The 15,081-nt window shown below is 48.0% G+C and overlaps 1 protein-coding gene across 3 annotated transcripts in view; it reads right to left on the reverse strand.

Annotated features, from left to right (window-relative positions):
- Window positions 1-15,081, reverse strand: part of LOC130387035 (guanine nucleotide-binding protein G(olf) subunit alpha) — a 47,395-nt gene that overhangs the window by 13,009 nt on the left and 19,305 nt on the right. Inside the window, exon 1 of one of the 3 annotated variants that reach the window (XM_056595965.1) lies at window positions 11,085-11,158. The exons of the other annotated variants lie outside the window; for them this stretch is intronic. Coding sequence (XP_056451940.1) covers window positions 11,085-11,119 — 35 coding nt within the window. The 5' untranslated portion in view covers window positions 11,120-11,158. Of the gene's footprint in view, window positions 1-11,084; window positions 11,159-15,081 lie in introns of those variants that run through there. 3 annotated transcript variants of the gene reach the window in all.

The following is a 15,081-nucleotide window of genomic DNA, read 5'->3' on the forward strand; positions in this document are numbered from 1 at the left end:
ACTGTATCAAAAGAGCTTATCAATGAATAGCCCAGATCCCTTTCTAGCTATTAAACATCATCAAATATATAACATAATTTATGATCATGATAGTAATCTTTCAATGGAAAAAGGTCTACAAAACTCTTAACATGCAAAGCTGACCAACGTTTACACTTCTGAAAAAGCTAAAAGTTTAAATATAAAAAATGAATAAACAAGTAAATCAAATCCCTAAACTAGCTTTGAGCCCATTCACACACCAAATGCCAACAGTGCACACATGCACACACGCACACACACACACACACACACACACACACACACACACACACACACAAAACTGAAACAAAACATTGCAAAAATAGCTCCAGTTTATTCCCCATCACTGCAACAATGTGGGAGTATTTATAGTCAGCCATCTTGGTGAGGGAAAAAAACCCTAGGTTATAATTACTGAGCGCTTTGTGACTGCCATGTGACATAAGTGCTATTGGTAGAGCACTGAAGATCCAAATATAGCCTGGCCTCTCATTCACAGCCACCACTACATCCAGGACATACAAAAAAAGACTGATCATCGAATGCCTTATTAAAAGCTTGGGCCGGGCGGTTTTTAGGGACTGCCGAACGTACTGGTCTAGTGTGAAGTAGAACAAGTCCCATTCTGGTCTGAGTTCCCCGCAAAATAATTTGCACTAGTTGGCATGGTAGAGCAGACTCCGCCACACAGCCACTTCTGACAGAGCGGCTCCTTTCAGAACGCAGCGATGGATGGATGTAATGGAAAATCGATATGTTTTAGGCTTTTGCCTATTATCACATTTGCTTTCTCACGCTGTATTATCTTAGCCCCACTGTATGTTTTTCCCATAGGGCCTGGACTAAACTGAACAAAGGTGGGGTAGGCTCCGTAACTGCTGGCCACCACTGCCGGGTGCCGACCACAAACAAATAGAGTTTGGCGTATTGGCAACAATGCAGGGGCCTCTGGCCTTTAGGTTAACATCTCCCGCCTTTGATGTGAGGATAATTGCATTGATGGGAGGGGGCTCACACTGCTAGAGAGGAGACGAGTCTATGCATACATTAAATAGGTTATTTCCTACCAGTTTTGTGTGCTTTTTTTTCCTTGTATTTAGAACTCTCATCTGTCCTTGACGCAAAATTTTATAAAGGAATTGCCACGACAATTTGGGAAATTCTACAAAATCATTACTCCAAGACAGGGGAACCCGAGCACGGCTTAGGACCGGGTGACGGAGCGACACCTCCCCACCGGATGACTGTGGCCCGCTTACTGGGGCGAGACTGGCATAGATTCAGGGGTTCCTCAGTACAGTTTCCTGAGGGTAAAAGACTCGGGCCAGGTGAGACCACGGTGTGTGTGAAGTAACAAGAATATGGTGGGGTAGAGGGAGGGGGGCCAGGGTAGACGAAAATGTGTAGAGTGTAGGACTCTATGATGTCAATGTCACCCGAGTTCTCGAGGCAGAGCTGGACTGCCCCGGTGGACCGTGTGTGAATGCTCCCCCACCTCCATCGTATGACAACGCCCAGGCCGCCGCTCCGTCAATCAACCTCTACCCTGACTTGGAAAGCATGGTGGCAGGAGCAAACCCCATACCAAAGATGCCAAAAGTGGATGTGGATTGGTCGCGAGACATTGAATCGGTTGGTGTACCGCATGACTTGCCGCACAACGGGTCACGCCAGCCATGCCGATCGAAGCAACGACCAAGAGGCTTTACCTCGCCCGAATAGACGCCCTGGAGAACCCCAAGCCTGTCCGTCCCTTCAGGGACCAAGGTGGCGACATGTCAAGTGGAAGGACCATGTTCCTTGCAGGGCTTCACAAGCCGGGGACAGGTCTGATTCCGTTGTAGCGCCATGGATCATTGGATCACAGGCTAACCTGCCTGTGATGTGACGGTGCGTCCCCCAAGGGGCAGAGGTGGCTAGGGGCGTTCAAATGGACAGGACGCAGGGGCAGGCCAGGTCCAAGGGTATGTGTGCATTATGACACAATCAACCCCGGAAAAAAACATCCGGTATTGTAACCTTTGCCTCAAAACGTACACAAGCACCACATCCAAAAGATTGGTTCTAACTAGCCTCACGCGACCTGATCAGCTCTGAAAGACTAAAATAACTGTAAATGGTAACAAGTATAACATTCCTGGTCGATTCAGGGGCAACACTTTCAGTGATGTCCACCAAGGAAAGGAGAGATCAATTGAAATTGGGCAGTCCTTAATGTACAACCCTTTTTGGAAAGGAGTGCACATAATCCACTCAAACATAATTTTTTTCGGTCTAAACCAATGTGTCTGACAAACCGGTTGGGGGGAGATTTGAGGTGTCGCCCAGGGCTGAGTGTCATTCGCACCGACATCGGCCTCACGGTTACTTCCGATGCAAACCCCACCATCTGAGCCCACTTGTGTGCATTACACTCACCAGGATACTTTCATTCATGGGACTTGCTGCCAGAGGGACCGGGGTCAATGGCTGGCACACTGATAACAGATGCATACCACTGCATGCAGAGTCAGCCAGAAGTGTAACACAGGTCCACTGATGATATGCACCGTACTGCCAGAGTGTCTGATGACGGACCATGAGCAATGTTTGAGGAAGTACAAAGAAGGGTGTATAACCTCCTAATGTTAAAGGCTGAACTGTTGCTTTAGAAATTAGACATTCTGCCTGATTACAGTGGCCTGTTCTGGTGAAGTTTTGTTCTGTGAGGTTTTACGATGTTCCAGGCTCCACACCACATTTGTCATGCAGAACCCAGACATGACATGGGCTGAATTAGGTTTACGGGCTGTAAGGGGGGGAGACGCATGGCATTGGGAGGGGGGGCCAAGCAAGGGACAATATTCGTCCCCCGCAACGGGGCTGAGACACAGAGTCTGGGATGGAGCTTTCGAGACCACACACACGTCCACCAAATGCGTGGTAATAGGGAGTCGCCTGAGCTTTTACTCCCACGGACGACCGTGGATGACCCACGATTGGCTGAAATCCCTCCCAACATGTGGGCTAAAAATAAGTATGATGAGGGCCACACACAAAATGTGGACCCCCTGGTGGTGACTCCTAAATCCACTCACAGGCCAAGACAACCCCAGTACAGGGTAAACCAAGTGTAAATTGTAAAACATATATGTGGATTACGATGCCACAAGGTTATTTTAAAAAACTAGACAGTGCTGCACGACCATTTCGCTACTTTAGTCCTCAAAGGAGGAAGTACATTGATTACTAAAAAAACAATTAAAAGATGGGCTTCTTTGAAACATCGGGCTTCTGCACACAGTACAGTAATCGTTTATTATTCACATTGAGCACGGACACTCCGATACATCACCAACGACAAGACATAGACTTTAGGCTATATATATCGTGCTGAATGAGCGTCCATGCTTGGCTTTATGTTTATTTTTCTATCTTTGCCATTCTGACACATGTTCGGGACAACATGTCAAAGGGGGGAATGATAGCCCTTAGATGAACTGGCCAAAACAACTGCTGATACAGGTATGTCGTGGATAAAGGTCTTACCACTAGGCGAGAGCGGCCAGAAGTGACGTCAATCAGACTGGACACCAGACCGCCACCATGCTATCCGTTCTAGAGGATCTGACGCAGGATTCAAGAATCTGTTGTTCGCCTTGTTTTTCCATTGTTGTTGATATGCTAACCAGTGACTACCCCCGAATGTCCCGTAGCTCCAACACTGGTGGGCCCAAGGGCCGAAATAATAGTACTGGACGAATTCCTCAGCCTATTTAAGTTTACGTCAACCACAGGAGAGGGGAAATTGCTGTAATATGTAATATGTACAGGCGTATCGCATATTCCCCCACCCCAATTGGTTGAATCGATTATCTCCTGCGTCCCGAGTAGTACCTTGTAATATTAGAACCTGTACTGTAACTGGGAAGAGTTACCGTACAGTGAGGCTCCACTATGTCTTAGTGGTACCGCCGCAACGATGATGGGAAAATAGAAAGCGGCCTTCTGGATCGGAAGATCATGCTCGCCCAGAAAAGAGACACCGTCGCCGACAGATCACACAGATAAAGATCAGTTAGTTTCTTTAACTCCTCACACTTTTTCTGTCCTGATTAATTGAAAGATTTACGTTTTGGGTCTTCAGACTGAATTAAAAAACAAATGTTTGTTCTATGTGTCATACATGTGTGTGAGTGAGGGGATCTGCCCTGCTTTGAACGCTGTGCATATGAAGCAAGCCCTATACAAGTCTGACCCGATGGGTCAATTAGGTGAACTGTCAGGGGAAACACACACACACACACACACAAACACACACACACACCCGCACACAAACACACACACACACACACACACACACACACACACACACATACACACACACACAAACAAAACCACAGGCAAACACACCCACACACAAGCACAAATAGGCACAAACACACGCAAACCCACACGCACAAACATACGCACGACCACACGCACAAACATACGCACACACAGACAGACACACTCACACACACACACACAGTGAGGGGAAGTGGAGGTTAGCTGGGCCTGGGGGCCTGGAGAGGCCTCTCTTGAGCTGGAGGCCCACGTGGTGCAGGTCACATGTGGCAGAGCCCATCCAACACACACCATGACAAGGTGGAAGAGGAGGGGAGGGGGAGGGAGGGAGGGAGGGAGAGGGGGAGAGACGGCAACAGGGAAAGCGAAGGGAGGAGGGACGGCCAGATGGAAAGTAGAATGTGTGCTGCTGCTGCTGCTGCTGCTGCTGGTGGTGGTGGTGGTGGTGGTGGTGGTGATGGGGCTAGCAAGGACAGTATAGGCCTTCCGTTTGGGGGGGGGGGGGGGAGCCCTTGGAACCCCTGCTTCAGATGCAGAAGCCTTGGCAAAACTTTGCCAGCATTACAAAACCACAGCTTTTCAGGTCAGATTCATTGAGCTCCTCAAAACAAACAAACACAAACAATCAAACAACAAACATAACCACACAACATACAAAGAACAACAAACGGGAGGGAGCCCGCATCAGGCCTCAGGGGCTTCCCAAAGACCCCCCCTGGCTCCAGGGGGCGCTGTCTGATGGTAACAACCATCTGGTAATGTCCAATGGTAACACACAGGTAGCCTTATATCACACACGCCACCGCCGCACTCACTATACTTAGCGTACGTAGGGCGAAAAGAAGTGTACTGAACCCGGGACCCGGATGGTGTACTCAACGGCAGCCATTAGCTACATAGCGGAAGAGGCGGAGCCAGGCTTAGCCAACGTCGGCGCATTTCCCACATTGCCTGCATTAATGGATTCATTTTGTAGTTTCTATAGCATTTATAGCTTTTTATAGCTGCTAGGCGTAAAGAGTTCACCGTTCAAAGCGGGATGTTTATTGCGGGGGAGGAGCCGCGGCGGCGGTCGCGATCGTAACTTCCGGTTAGTGCACCACGGAGTATTCGATTTGGAACGACACTGACATCTGAAAATCAGCACACTTAGTGAGTGCGGATAGTGTATTACGTTTAAGTGTACTCATGGAAGTATGGATATCGGAACACAGATGAGTCTGACCGCGGAGGTGTGAAGACGCAAGGAATGGATGTGAGGGGGCCGAAAGCAGGAGAAGCACCAGCCACTGGCAGTGACAGGCAACCTTCACACCAATGACAGTGGTCCTAGCCTCATCTGCTCATTTGATAATTGGGTTGACTTTTTACAAATAGTGGGCCATCTTTAATTAGCAGTGGGGGGAGTCCGATCAATAGTTTCCATATTTTCAAACCGCCCGAGCCTGGCATAACAGCCAGGGCAGCATGCTCACCGTACCGTCCCATTGACTGGCACTGGTTCTTTAATGCCAGTGCAACTGGTCCGGCGGCCACGTGCAGAGCTGTACTGAAACATGCAGTGCTTGGATGGTCCGAGGAAGGGCACTTGGAAACACGTAGCGCAAGTATCCGACTAGCGCGCGCATGCTTATGTCTAGCCTTACTGTTCGCTGACGGAGAGCGCTTCCTGCAAGGTCCCAGTACCCCTGGCTCATGGTTAACCCCCCTCCCCTGAAACTCTTCATGACTTCTCTTTTAATACTTTACAGTCCAACCCAAATTTTTCCGAAGGGTTAATCCATTGAGTGGACAACAAGTATTTTTCCAGATTTACAACCTTGATCATTCCATTCGCCTCGTTTGGAGAGATGGAAAACCCTAAAAGACATCTCATCACTTCCCCCCAATAGTTAAGTCTTCATTCGTAGATTGAAGTCTTCTAAAATCCATGACATCCCCAGGCCTGACAATTTATCTAATCTCACTGGGGGGGGCGGGACAAATGACGAACCAACCAATCCACATTGTCCGACAGATCACACAACTGGGGTCGACCTCATTCATACATTTCCACGAAGACAAAACTCCCCCCACAACTGGGCAGTAACGATGCGCCATCGCAGCATCGATGACGATACAGAGTCATGGACGATAATAACAGCGACTGTCCACACGCCACCCACACCCGATCGAGTCCAAAGGGGGGAGGGCGATAAACACAAGGAACAACAGAAACAAGTCACAGAGTCAACGTGTCACCTGGTGGAAACATCTGAGCCCAAGGTTCAGCTCCCCGGGCCCAGACACAGAACAATGTGCAGACAGGGAGGTGGACCTGGAGAACCGAACGCATCCATCAGACAGCCCACTGGGCACTTCCTACAGAGAGAGAGAGAGAGAGAGAGAGAGAGAGAGAGAGAGAGAGAGAGAGAGGGAGAGAGAGAGAGAGAGAGAGAGAGAGAGAGAGAGAGAGAGAGAGAGAGAGAGAGAGAGAGAGAGAGAGAGAGAGAGACACACACAAAGACGCAGACAGAGGCAGAGAGAGACAGAGACATGGAGTGAGAGATAGAGAGAGGGAGGGAGAGAGAGAGAGAGAGAGAGCGAGAGAGAGAGAGACAAAGACAAAGAGGGAGAGAGATAGAGGCAGAGAGAGGGTGCGAGAGAGAGAGAGAGAGAGAGAGAGAGAGAGAGAGAGAGAGAGAGAGGAGCGGAGACACTCCTGAAAGTCAAACCGAATCCAGTGTAAACAAAAAAGGGGTCTGCTTCATTTCAAGTCCCGCCAATTCCCTCCCTCTGGGGCTGCATCAAGCCATGGTTCTGAAGGGTGTTGTATAAAAAGGTTCAAATACATCGTGATGCCCCCCCATCGACTCTGTTCAGTGTCCGCACGGACCGCTACACGACATGGTCCCAAAATAGACCCCAGGCCGCGGGTCCCACATTCAGCCTGGGGGACTCGGTTGAGGTTGGAACATGGGGGGTAGGGGGACTATAAAACAAAACATGCGTTCCCCGTCACAATTCTCTGAATGGAAAATGATTTGAATGGAAGGGTGGATAACATTTAAACACATCCAGCCAAGTCTCCTATCAAAGCACCTTATGTTAGCGCCGGCTAAAATTAGCAAAACACGAGTATCAACGGACAACAAATCCAAACCCCGTCAAATGAGGGGGTATTTTATTTGTGTTTTTATTTTTGGGTCCAACGCACACGGGCTGCAGCCCTGACAGCAGGGAGAGACCCTCTCCGGAACTGAGCGCAAACGTCCACTTCCGGTTCGGTTTTCCCTATTTTCCATAATCAAAAGTCAATAGCCTATATCCAGCGAGAGGCAGGGAGGCCCGGCTAGCTGTAGCTCGTTGCATAACCGCGGACGGAGCAGCACGCGCGGACATGAAACGGCAAGATGGAGACCAGAAATGCATTTCTATCCATCCGCACACACACAGGGAGGGGGGGGGACCCAAAGACATTCCTCTTTTATTTATTTCCCTGCGATTCATATTAATGGACACCATAAGATGGATGCATCGCACGCTCAGCTTATCAAAGGGGCCTGGGATGAGAGGGGAAATACTGGTGGGTTTGTCGGGCCTGCTGGTGCTGAAGTAGCGTGTGTTTGTGTGCGTGTGCATGTGTGTGTAGTTTGCAGACTGGCCTCCGGGTGGCATCCCTTCGCTCTCACTACAGACAGCCTCGCTGTTCCACACTGACCCTGCCTGCTTTTAGCAGCTGGGTTCCCATAGCAACCCCAGCTGGTCGATACCACTCCTCTATCTCTCTCTCTCTCTCTCTCTCTCTCTCTCTCTCTCTCTCTCCCTCTCTCCCTCTCTCTCCCTCTCTCTCTCTTTCTCTCTCCCTCTCTCTCTCTCTTCCTCCCTCTCTCTCCCTCTCTCTCTCTCTCTCTCTCTCTCTCTCTCTCTCTCTCTCTCTCTCTCTCTCTCTCTCCCTCTCCCTCTCTCTCCCTCTCTCTCTCTTTCTCTCTCCCTCTCTCTCTCTCTCCCTCCCTCTCTCTCCCTCTCTCTCTCTCTCTCTCTCTCTCTCTCTCTCTCTCTCTCGCTCTGGCTTGCTTTCGCTCTCATTCTCCCGTCTGCCCCCCCCCCTCCTTCTCGTCTCCTCTGAAGGTAGGCCATACTTGTAGCCTGCCATCACAAGACTCATATACAGACAGCTCGAGCATCCTGTGTGCATGTGTGTGTGCGCCATAGCCACAGTCTGACTACCGCTTCACTGTGCATGTGTGTGCGTGTGTGTGTGACAGTCACAGTCTGACTACCATTATCTCTGCGTGTGATAGCGAAGCCACAGTCTACATACCGCTTTCCATGCATGTGCATGTGTATGTGGCTCTGCGAGGCCCTCATAACGATGGAACGAACACAAGAGTTTTTCAAACGCAGCAGTAGACTAGGGGAAAACGCGGCGTAAACTGTGTGAAACCATCCGCACGTGGTACCGAGAGTTAGGGGCTGAGCCACGGGGCCAAGGCTGAAGAGGATGCGAGGCTTCACAGTCAATAGGCCCCTCTGTTGATGTTCTCTGGTCCACGGTGAGACACGACGCGAGAGCGCGAATGACTCCTTCATGACCACCACCGTGAGCACACAGCGATGCCCATGTTGTGATCGCTGGTTAACAAAAAAAAAAGCTCAATGGAATAAAAGTGAATTCTGAAGGCGATCCGTTCAAGATACCGGCTCTTAAACGGGCCCCTATTTCACCAGCAGGTGTGAGTGCGATTAGCCATTACAGGCCTTTTTGTATCGGCCCTGCCCTGTGCCCTGTGGGAGTGTCCACCTAGAAATATGCTGGATGGGTCAATCTGCCATTCCTACCAGTGGACTTAAGCAACTTATCTGTCGGTCATAGTATGTAGGTTGACACTCCCAGGGTTGGGTTCAGTTACAGAGGGACAGGGCAGGGCTGATGTTTATAAGGCTGCTAATGGCTCATCACACTCATACCTGGTAGTAAAATAAGAGGCCTTTTAAAGTATCGGCGTCAAAGCCTCCGTTTGTGGAAATAAACTGAAATGAGCGCTTCAATCTATTGACATCTTCATCTGACTGTTTAAGGACAAATTGTCAACCAAGGCATTTTACAGTAATAGAAATACAGGTCACTATGGATTGAGGAACAGGGTAAGGGACTTTCTCAATGCTACCTATTCACCGAGGTGCTGGTTGAATCTATCATTTTTCAACCGGGTCACACGCCCCATCTCACTCATGCTGACACAGCTTTGCTATATTTGCAATTGCCTTAATATCTCACAACAAAAAAATTGCAATCATTCTCAAATGTTTTCGCTGTATGGATGTTGATGAACCTGTGAAAACACCATTGATTTTTATTAATTAGATTAGTCAACTAGATCTGCACAGACATTACATTTACATTGATTTCACAACAGAAGCCTTTCTGTTGTTCATTCTTTCATAAATGTGGTAGTTCATCATACACTAAGGCAGACGAACAGGGAGCATTTCTGCAGTATTCTACCCCTCCATAGAGAATTGTTTGAGAACTGAATTTATTCACCTAAGAAATAAAATAGAAAATGCATTGCTCATGGTATGGAGACAAACAATCCACTTTAAGTGCAACATAATAAGAATATGCTATGAGTTTCCCTGTGTGTGTGTGTCTGTTGACACACACACACAGAATTACCAAATTAGAGGTTTATTTACTCAACGCAGATTCTCATATCTCACAAGTCTCACAGCTATTTAGCTAATTATATTAGACTGTACCATGAGCCAGAGATGGAGGGACCCTCGTAAGAAAGAGAGACGGCCTGAAAACAGCTTGGGTTAAAACCGAAACGCACCTAACTTAAAGTCAAATGTTTACTTTATTTAGCCTGCTAGTCACCGCCAGTAAAACGGCCATGATGAAACACCCAACAGCGCAAACTGTCTCGGTAAACAAACCACAATGAGGGCAAAATATAAAAGTTTCTAAAATTAGCCTCAAACGACCCCCACCCCCCCAACCACATTCCAAAGGAGGTGAAAGTTGAGTCTTGTTTGACCAGTGGAGGTGGAGCGGTGTAACCTTTGCCCTGGGTGTGACTGGACACAGCCACTAGCCGCTAGCTAGCCTTTACAATTAGCCTCAGCCAAAGGGAGAGCTAGTCTCAACCGCCAAGCAGGACTTTCACTTCCACCTGATACTAACATTAATGCTAGCACATAATGGTTATGAATTTATTATTAATTTTTTTAAGGGATTTGTCTGTGTCTGCGTGGGTATTATTTTCCGATAGGCCTGAACCTGGCAGCGGCAGGGAAGGAAGTTTGGAGCCGGGCTGCCCCTTCTCGCGATCACAGAGCAAAATGTCTCCTCTCGCGTGGTTCTGCTCCTCCTTTCATGTATTCAGTTTCCTCACACTTTCGCTAGCTAAGGATGGCACTGGAGGCACACAGCAGAGTGTGTGTGCGTGTGCGTGTGTGTGCATGCGTGCGTGCGCGCGCGCGTGTGTGTGTGTGTGTGTGCTGGCTGGTTCAGGGAGGAGATAGGGGCGGAGAGTGGCAAGAGAATAGCATCGAGTCAGGATGCATAACACCCAACACGGGTTCACCTCGTCTACGCACTTTCATGTCAGCCACCGTTAAGACCAGGGAGAGGTGTGTCTGTGTGGATGGGCACAGCCTGCTGCACGCACACACGCACACACACACACACACATGTGCGCGCGCACACGAATATAGACGCAAAACCAACAAAGAGGCGTTTTGTGTCTCACCTTCTGCTACTGACCTTCCTTTGTTTACAGCGCATTGCCGGGATACTCCCTTTGATTCTGCTGCGCACACGTGACCCAGCGCCAGTTTCTGCTCTGCAGTGCTTCTGCTTCTAAAAATAGCCTCAGCTTGCCCTGGCTCCACAGCTAGTTTACATAAGCTCTAAGGCGGGTGGTGGTGGTGGTGGTGGTGGTGGTGGTGGGGTGGGGGGTTGCAAGGCAGGAGGAGGGGTTGGTTTGGTAGGGGGGGGGGGGGGGGGCTTGGTGGGAGAAAGAAGGCGCAATAGAGGGAGAGGGGCAGACAGAGACAGAGAGAGGGAGAGAATGAGAGGGTAGGGAGAGGAAGGTAGAGGGGGGAGGGAGGGTGGAGGGGAGAATGATCTAGAGAGCCACCGTGCCACAGTCTCTGAGCAGGGAACCTGCAGCGTTACTGCTGTCCCCCTCTACTCTCTGCTCGTCCAGACACCATCCTGTGTGTGCGTGCATATATATAAAACTATCAGAGAGAGAGAGAGAGAGAGAGAGAGAGAGAGAGAGAGAGAGAGAGAGAGAGAGAGAGAGAGAGAGAGTGAGACTGTGTGTTTAAAGGGGAAAGAGAGTGTCGGTTTGGGAGAGAGGGCAGGACGAGATGGATAGAGATGTGTGAGAGCGAAATAGAGAATCATGTGTGTGTGTGTGTGTGTGTGTGTGTGTGTGTGTGTGTGTGTGTGTGTGTGTGTGTGTGTGTGTGTGTGTGTGTGTGTGTGTGTGTGTGTGTGTGTGAGTGTGTGTGCTCTGTACATGGTCACAGGCGCGCAGATCACTGCCATTCACTGAACTTATCCTCCAGTCTGTGTCTCTGACTTAAAATTGACACACATCTTGAAGCCTAAATTTAGCCTACTCAAAGCTACAATTCTCCCACTTTTAGAAAAACCTCAAATACAGCCTCCTTTCAAATCCTCTTTTTCTTTTTTGCGTCAATGTGGCGAAGCGAGACAAGCTAAAAGCTAGCTAGCCAGCTACAACCCAACAACTGTTAGATTGCTTGGGTAAAAACACATCACAATAAGGGCAATGAAAGTTTGATATTATTTTTTCTTTATAAAAAGTCCCAAATTTCTTTATTAAGTTAAAACGTCTGCCCTTGTAGACCTGTCCTTTATTATTTCGAGTTTGTTTATTTTTATTTTGACTTTGAGGCCACTGGGTTCAGGTCGTCATAGCTTTACTCTGGCCCCCTGAAACATCATAAAAACACTGCAGCACTGAAGCCAACCTTGTGACATGTAGCATGCTAGGCCGCGCGGCTCCCAGTCATTCACAAATGCCTCGTCAAGAGTCCATAACTTGACCAAGAACCAAGATGGAGGCCGAGGCTTCAAGCTTTCTTTATTGTCAGTTGAGAGTTGTTCCTTCCTTCTTCTGCATTGGAAATGTTCTCAATCCACAGTCAAGAAATTCATGTTTGAATGTTTAGAAGATTTCTTTACATGCTGCAATATTCGGTAATGGGCTGTTAAGACAAGTTAAATTCTGTTTGCGTGTGCCATCCTTGAATATTAGGGCACATTGTTCCAATTAAGACACCCAATGGTTTTTCTGGGAAAAAAAGGCCTAATAGCAGAATCTAAATGCGTTCTGCAACATGCTCTGTGCTGTCTTTCTGAACTCAAGAGCAAGAGAGCACAGATTGGGACCATGAAAAGATATACACTATGGAGAGCTATAAAGAGGGCGGGAGGAAGAGAGGCACAGGGGTGGTCTTTAGTCACATAGGGAGGAGGAGGAGGAGGAGGAGGAGGGGCGGAGGGGGGTGTCGAAAACAAGTCCCGAGAACCAGTGAGTGGGGCGTGCTTCTAACTTGTATGGTGGCCATCTCGGGTGCTGCAGTCTAACCCAAAAAGGATATTCCCCATAGAAAACACAAGCCTCTAAAAGTACCGTACTGCTATTGAGCACTCAGCTGCTCTTTATGTTTCAGCTCGCTTCCACTTGATTCCAATGTTTTACTTTTGGATGTATAATAAGGATTACAAGCATATCACACACACAATGAGTCTTGCATTTACACTCCTTAACCAGCTCTGGCGATTATACAGATTGTGTTGTCCCTTAATGATGAAATGTAAACGAAAGGTACTGATTAGGGGCACAGCTCCCTGTCGTTTTCGGGGTGAAAGGGTAGATATCATTGTATTAGGCATTGTTCTGTCCACACGCCCACTTATCTTAACGTGCAATTTGAATGTGCAATCTAGCCCTTCAAAAATAGTCTGTCACACTTTATTTTACAGGACGCTACTTAGTTATAAGTTGCCAACTGCTTGACCAGCAACAGTGGTAAACGTGGATTGTATTGAAAGCCTGCCTTGCATAAAACCGGATGCTAGGGCGGGACATAGCTTCTCAAAAAAGGTGAGGGTTCGCCAAATGACAGCAAGCTTTCTAGCCTTGATATTTGAATCGTTGAAAAAACAAAGCTAGCCGTGAATCACTGTGCTATGAGTTACTGACAATAGAGTAATGTAATTGGAGGAAATACTTGTCCGTTAAACGCCATTCCAGGCATGTGTCATCATAACTACCTAATACAGCCTTATACCAGAAGTAAACAATGGGACATTTTTTGGCATAAATATATGAAGAATGCCTACATTGAACAATTTAATTATTGTTTGGCCTATATTGTGGTATAGAAGTACCACTGTAGCCAATTTGGACATAACAGAGCAAGATTTTCATTTTGTGGGAACTTTAATGTATATATTAGCCAAATGTTAGCTTTCTTGTTGTAAATAATGCCATCATTGTTGCAGTAATACATAGTGTTTACTGGGACATTACTTAAAAAATAATATTAATTACATTTTTTACATAACACAAATAAAGAATTTATGCATAACCATCAAACAAAACATATGCTGCCTGATACCAATACCAATACTAAAGCCAACGCTCATGCTAATGCTAAAGCTAACGATGCAAACTCACAAACATTGGGGATGTGGATAAACACTGTGCAACATAGCAACATGCACACTCACACCAAGAAATGTGCATGCAAGTAGATGCACACACAAACACATGCATGCAAACCTACCCACACACATCCACAACCAAACACTCAGACCAACCCAGAACCACCAACCCACACACACACACACACACACACACACACACACACACACACACACACACACACACACACACACACACACACACACACACACACACACACACACACACACACAGACACACACACTTTCATAGTGCCTCCTTTGAATATTCCACAGTCAGCTGGCAGCAGGTCATCTGATTTCCGCAAGTGACACAAAGGTTTTTGTTAATCTAGACCAAACAAAAAAGTCTATTAAGGTTTGACACTGCTTAATATGCAACTAGGCTCTGAAGCCGCACACATGGATAACCATAGCGGGCCCGTTTCTGTTGCACACACTCACTATCCTACTCCGGGACCATTTAGGTCTGTACTTACAGCACATGTTCATTTGTGATCACCGCGTATTCAAACCAACAAACGGACAACCCTCTAACATTTGAACATGTCGACTCAAACGGCAGCCGGGCTGGAAGGGAACATGTTTGTGTACGGTGGAGGGGCGGCCTTCAAACAGGACTTTGCTATCTTCCCCTGGCTTACAGTATGTATGGACATGAGTTGGAGCTAACACACAAACTAAACGGCGACAGAAAAAAAACAGCAACAGTGACACACAGCCGATGTATAAATATCGTGCTCCCAGGCTCTTCTGAGAACAGAAGAGGCTCCTCACTGAGGATGGCCAGTGTTTGCGAAGCGTAGCCCCTCTGTTTCCCTGGGCCCTTCAGGGGCACAGGCCTGCTGACAATGCCCGTCATTCTCTAAGCATTATTCCCCAAGATGACTGTGTCAGAGGCCCCCGGGCTGGTGACTGGGTCCCGTGACCAGCGCTACACCCCAGCCCCATCTCCCCATCTCCCCATCTCCCCATCTCCCCATCCTGGGTCCATGGCTGTC

This window comes from Gadus chalcogrammus, chromosome 8, assembly GCF_026213295.1.
Source record: "Gadus chalcogrammus isolate NIFS_2021 chromosome 8, NIFS_Gcha_1.0, whole genome shotgun sequence".
In the NCBI taxonomy this organism is placed as follows: Eukaryota; Metazoa; Chordata; class Actinopteri; order Gadiformes; family Gadidae; genus Gadus; species Gadus chalcogrammus.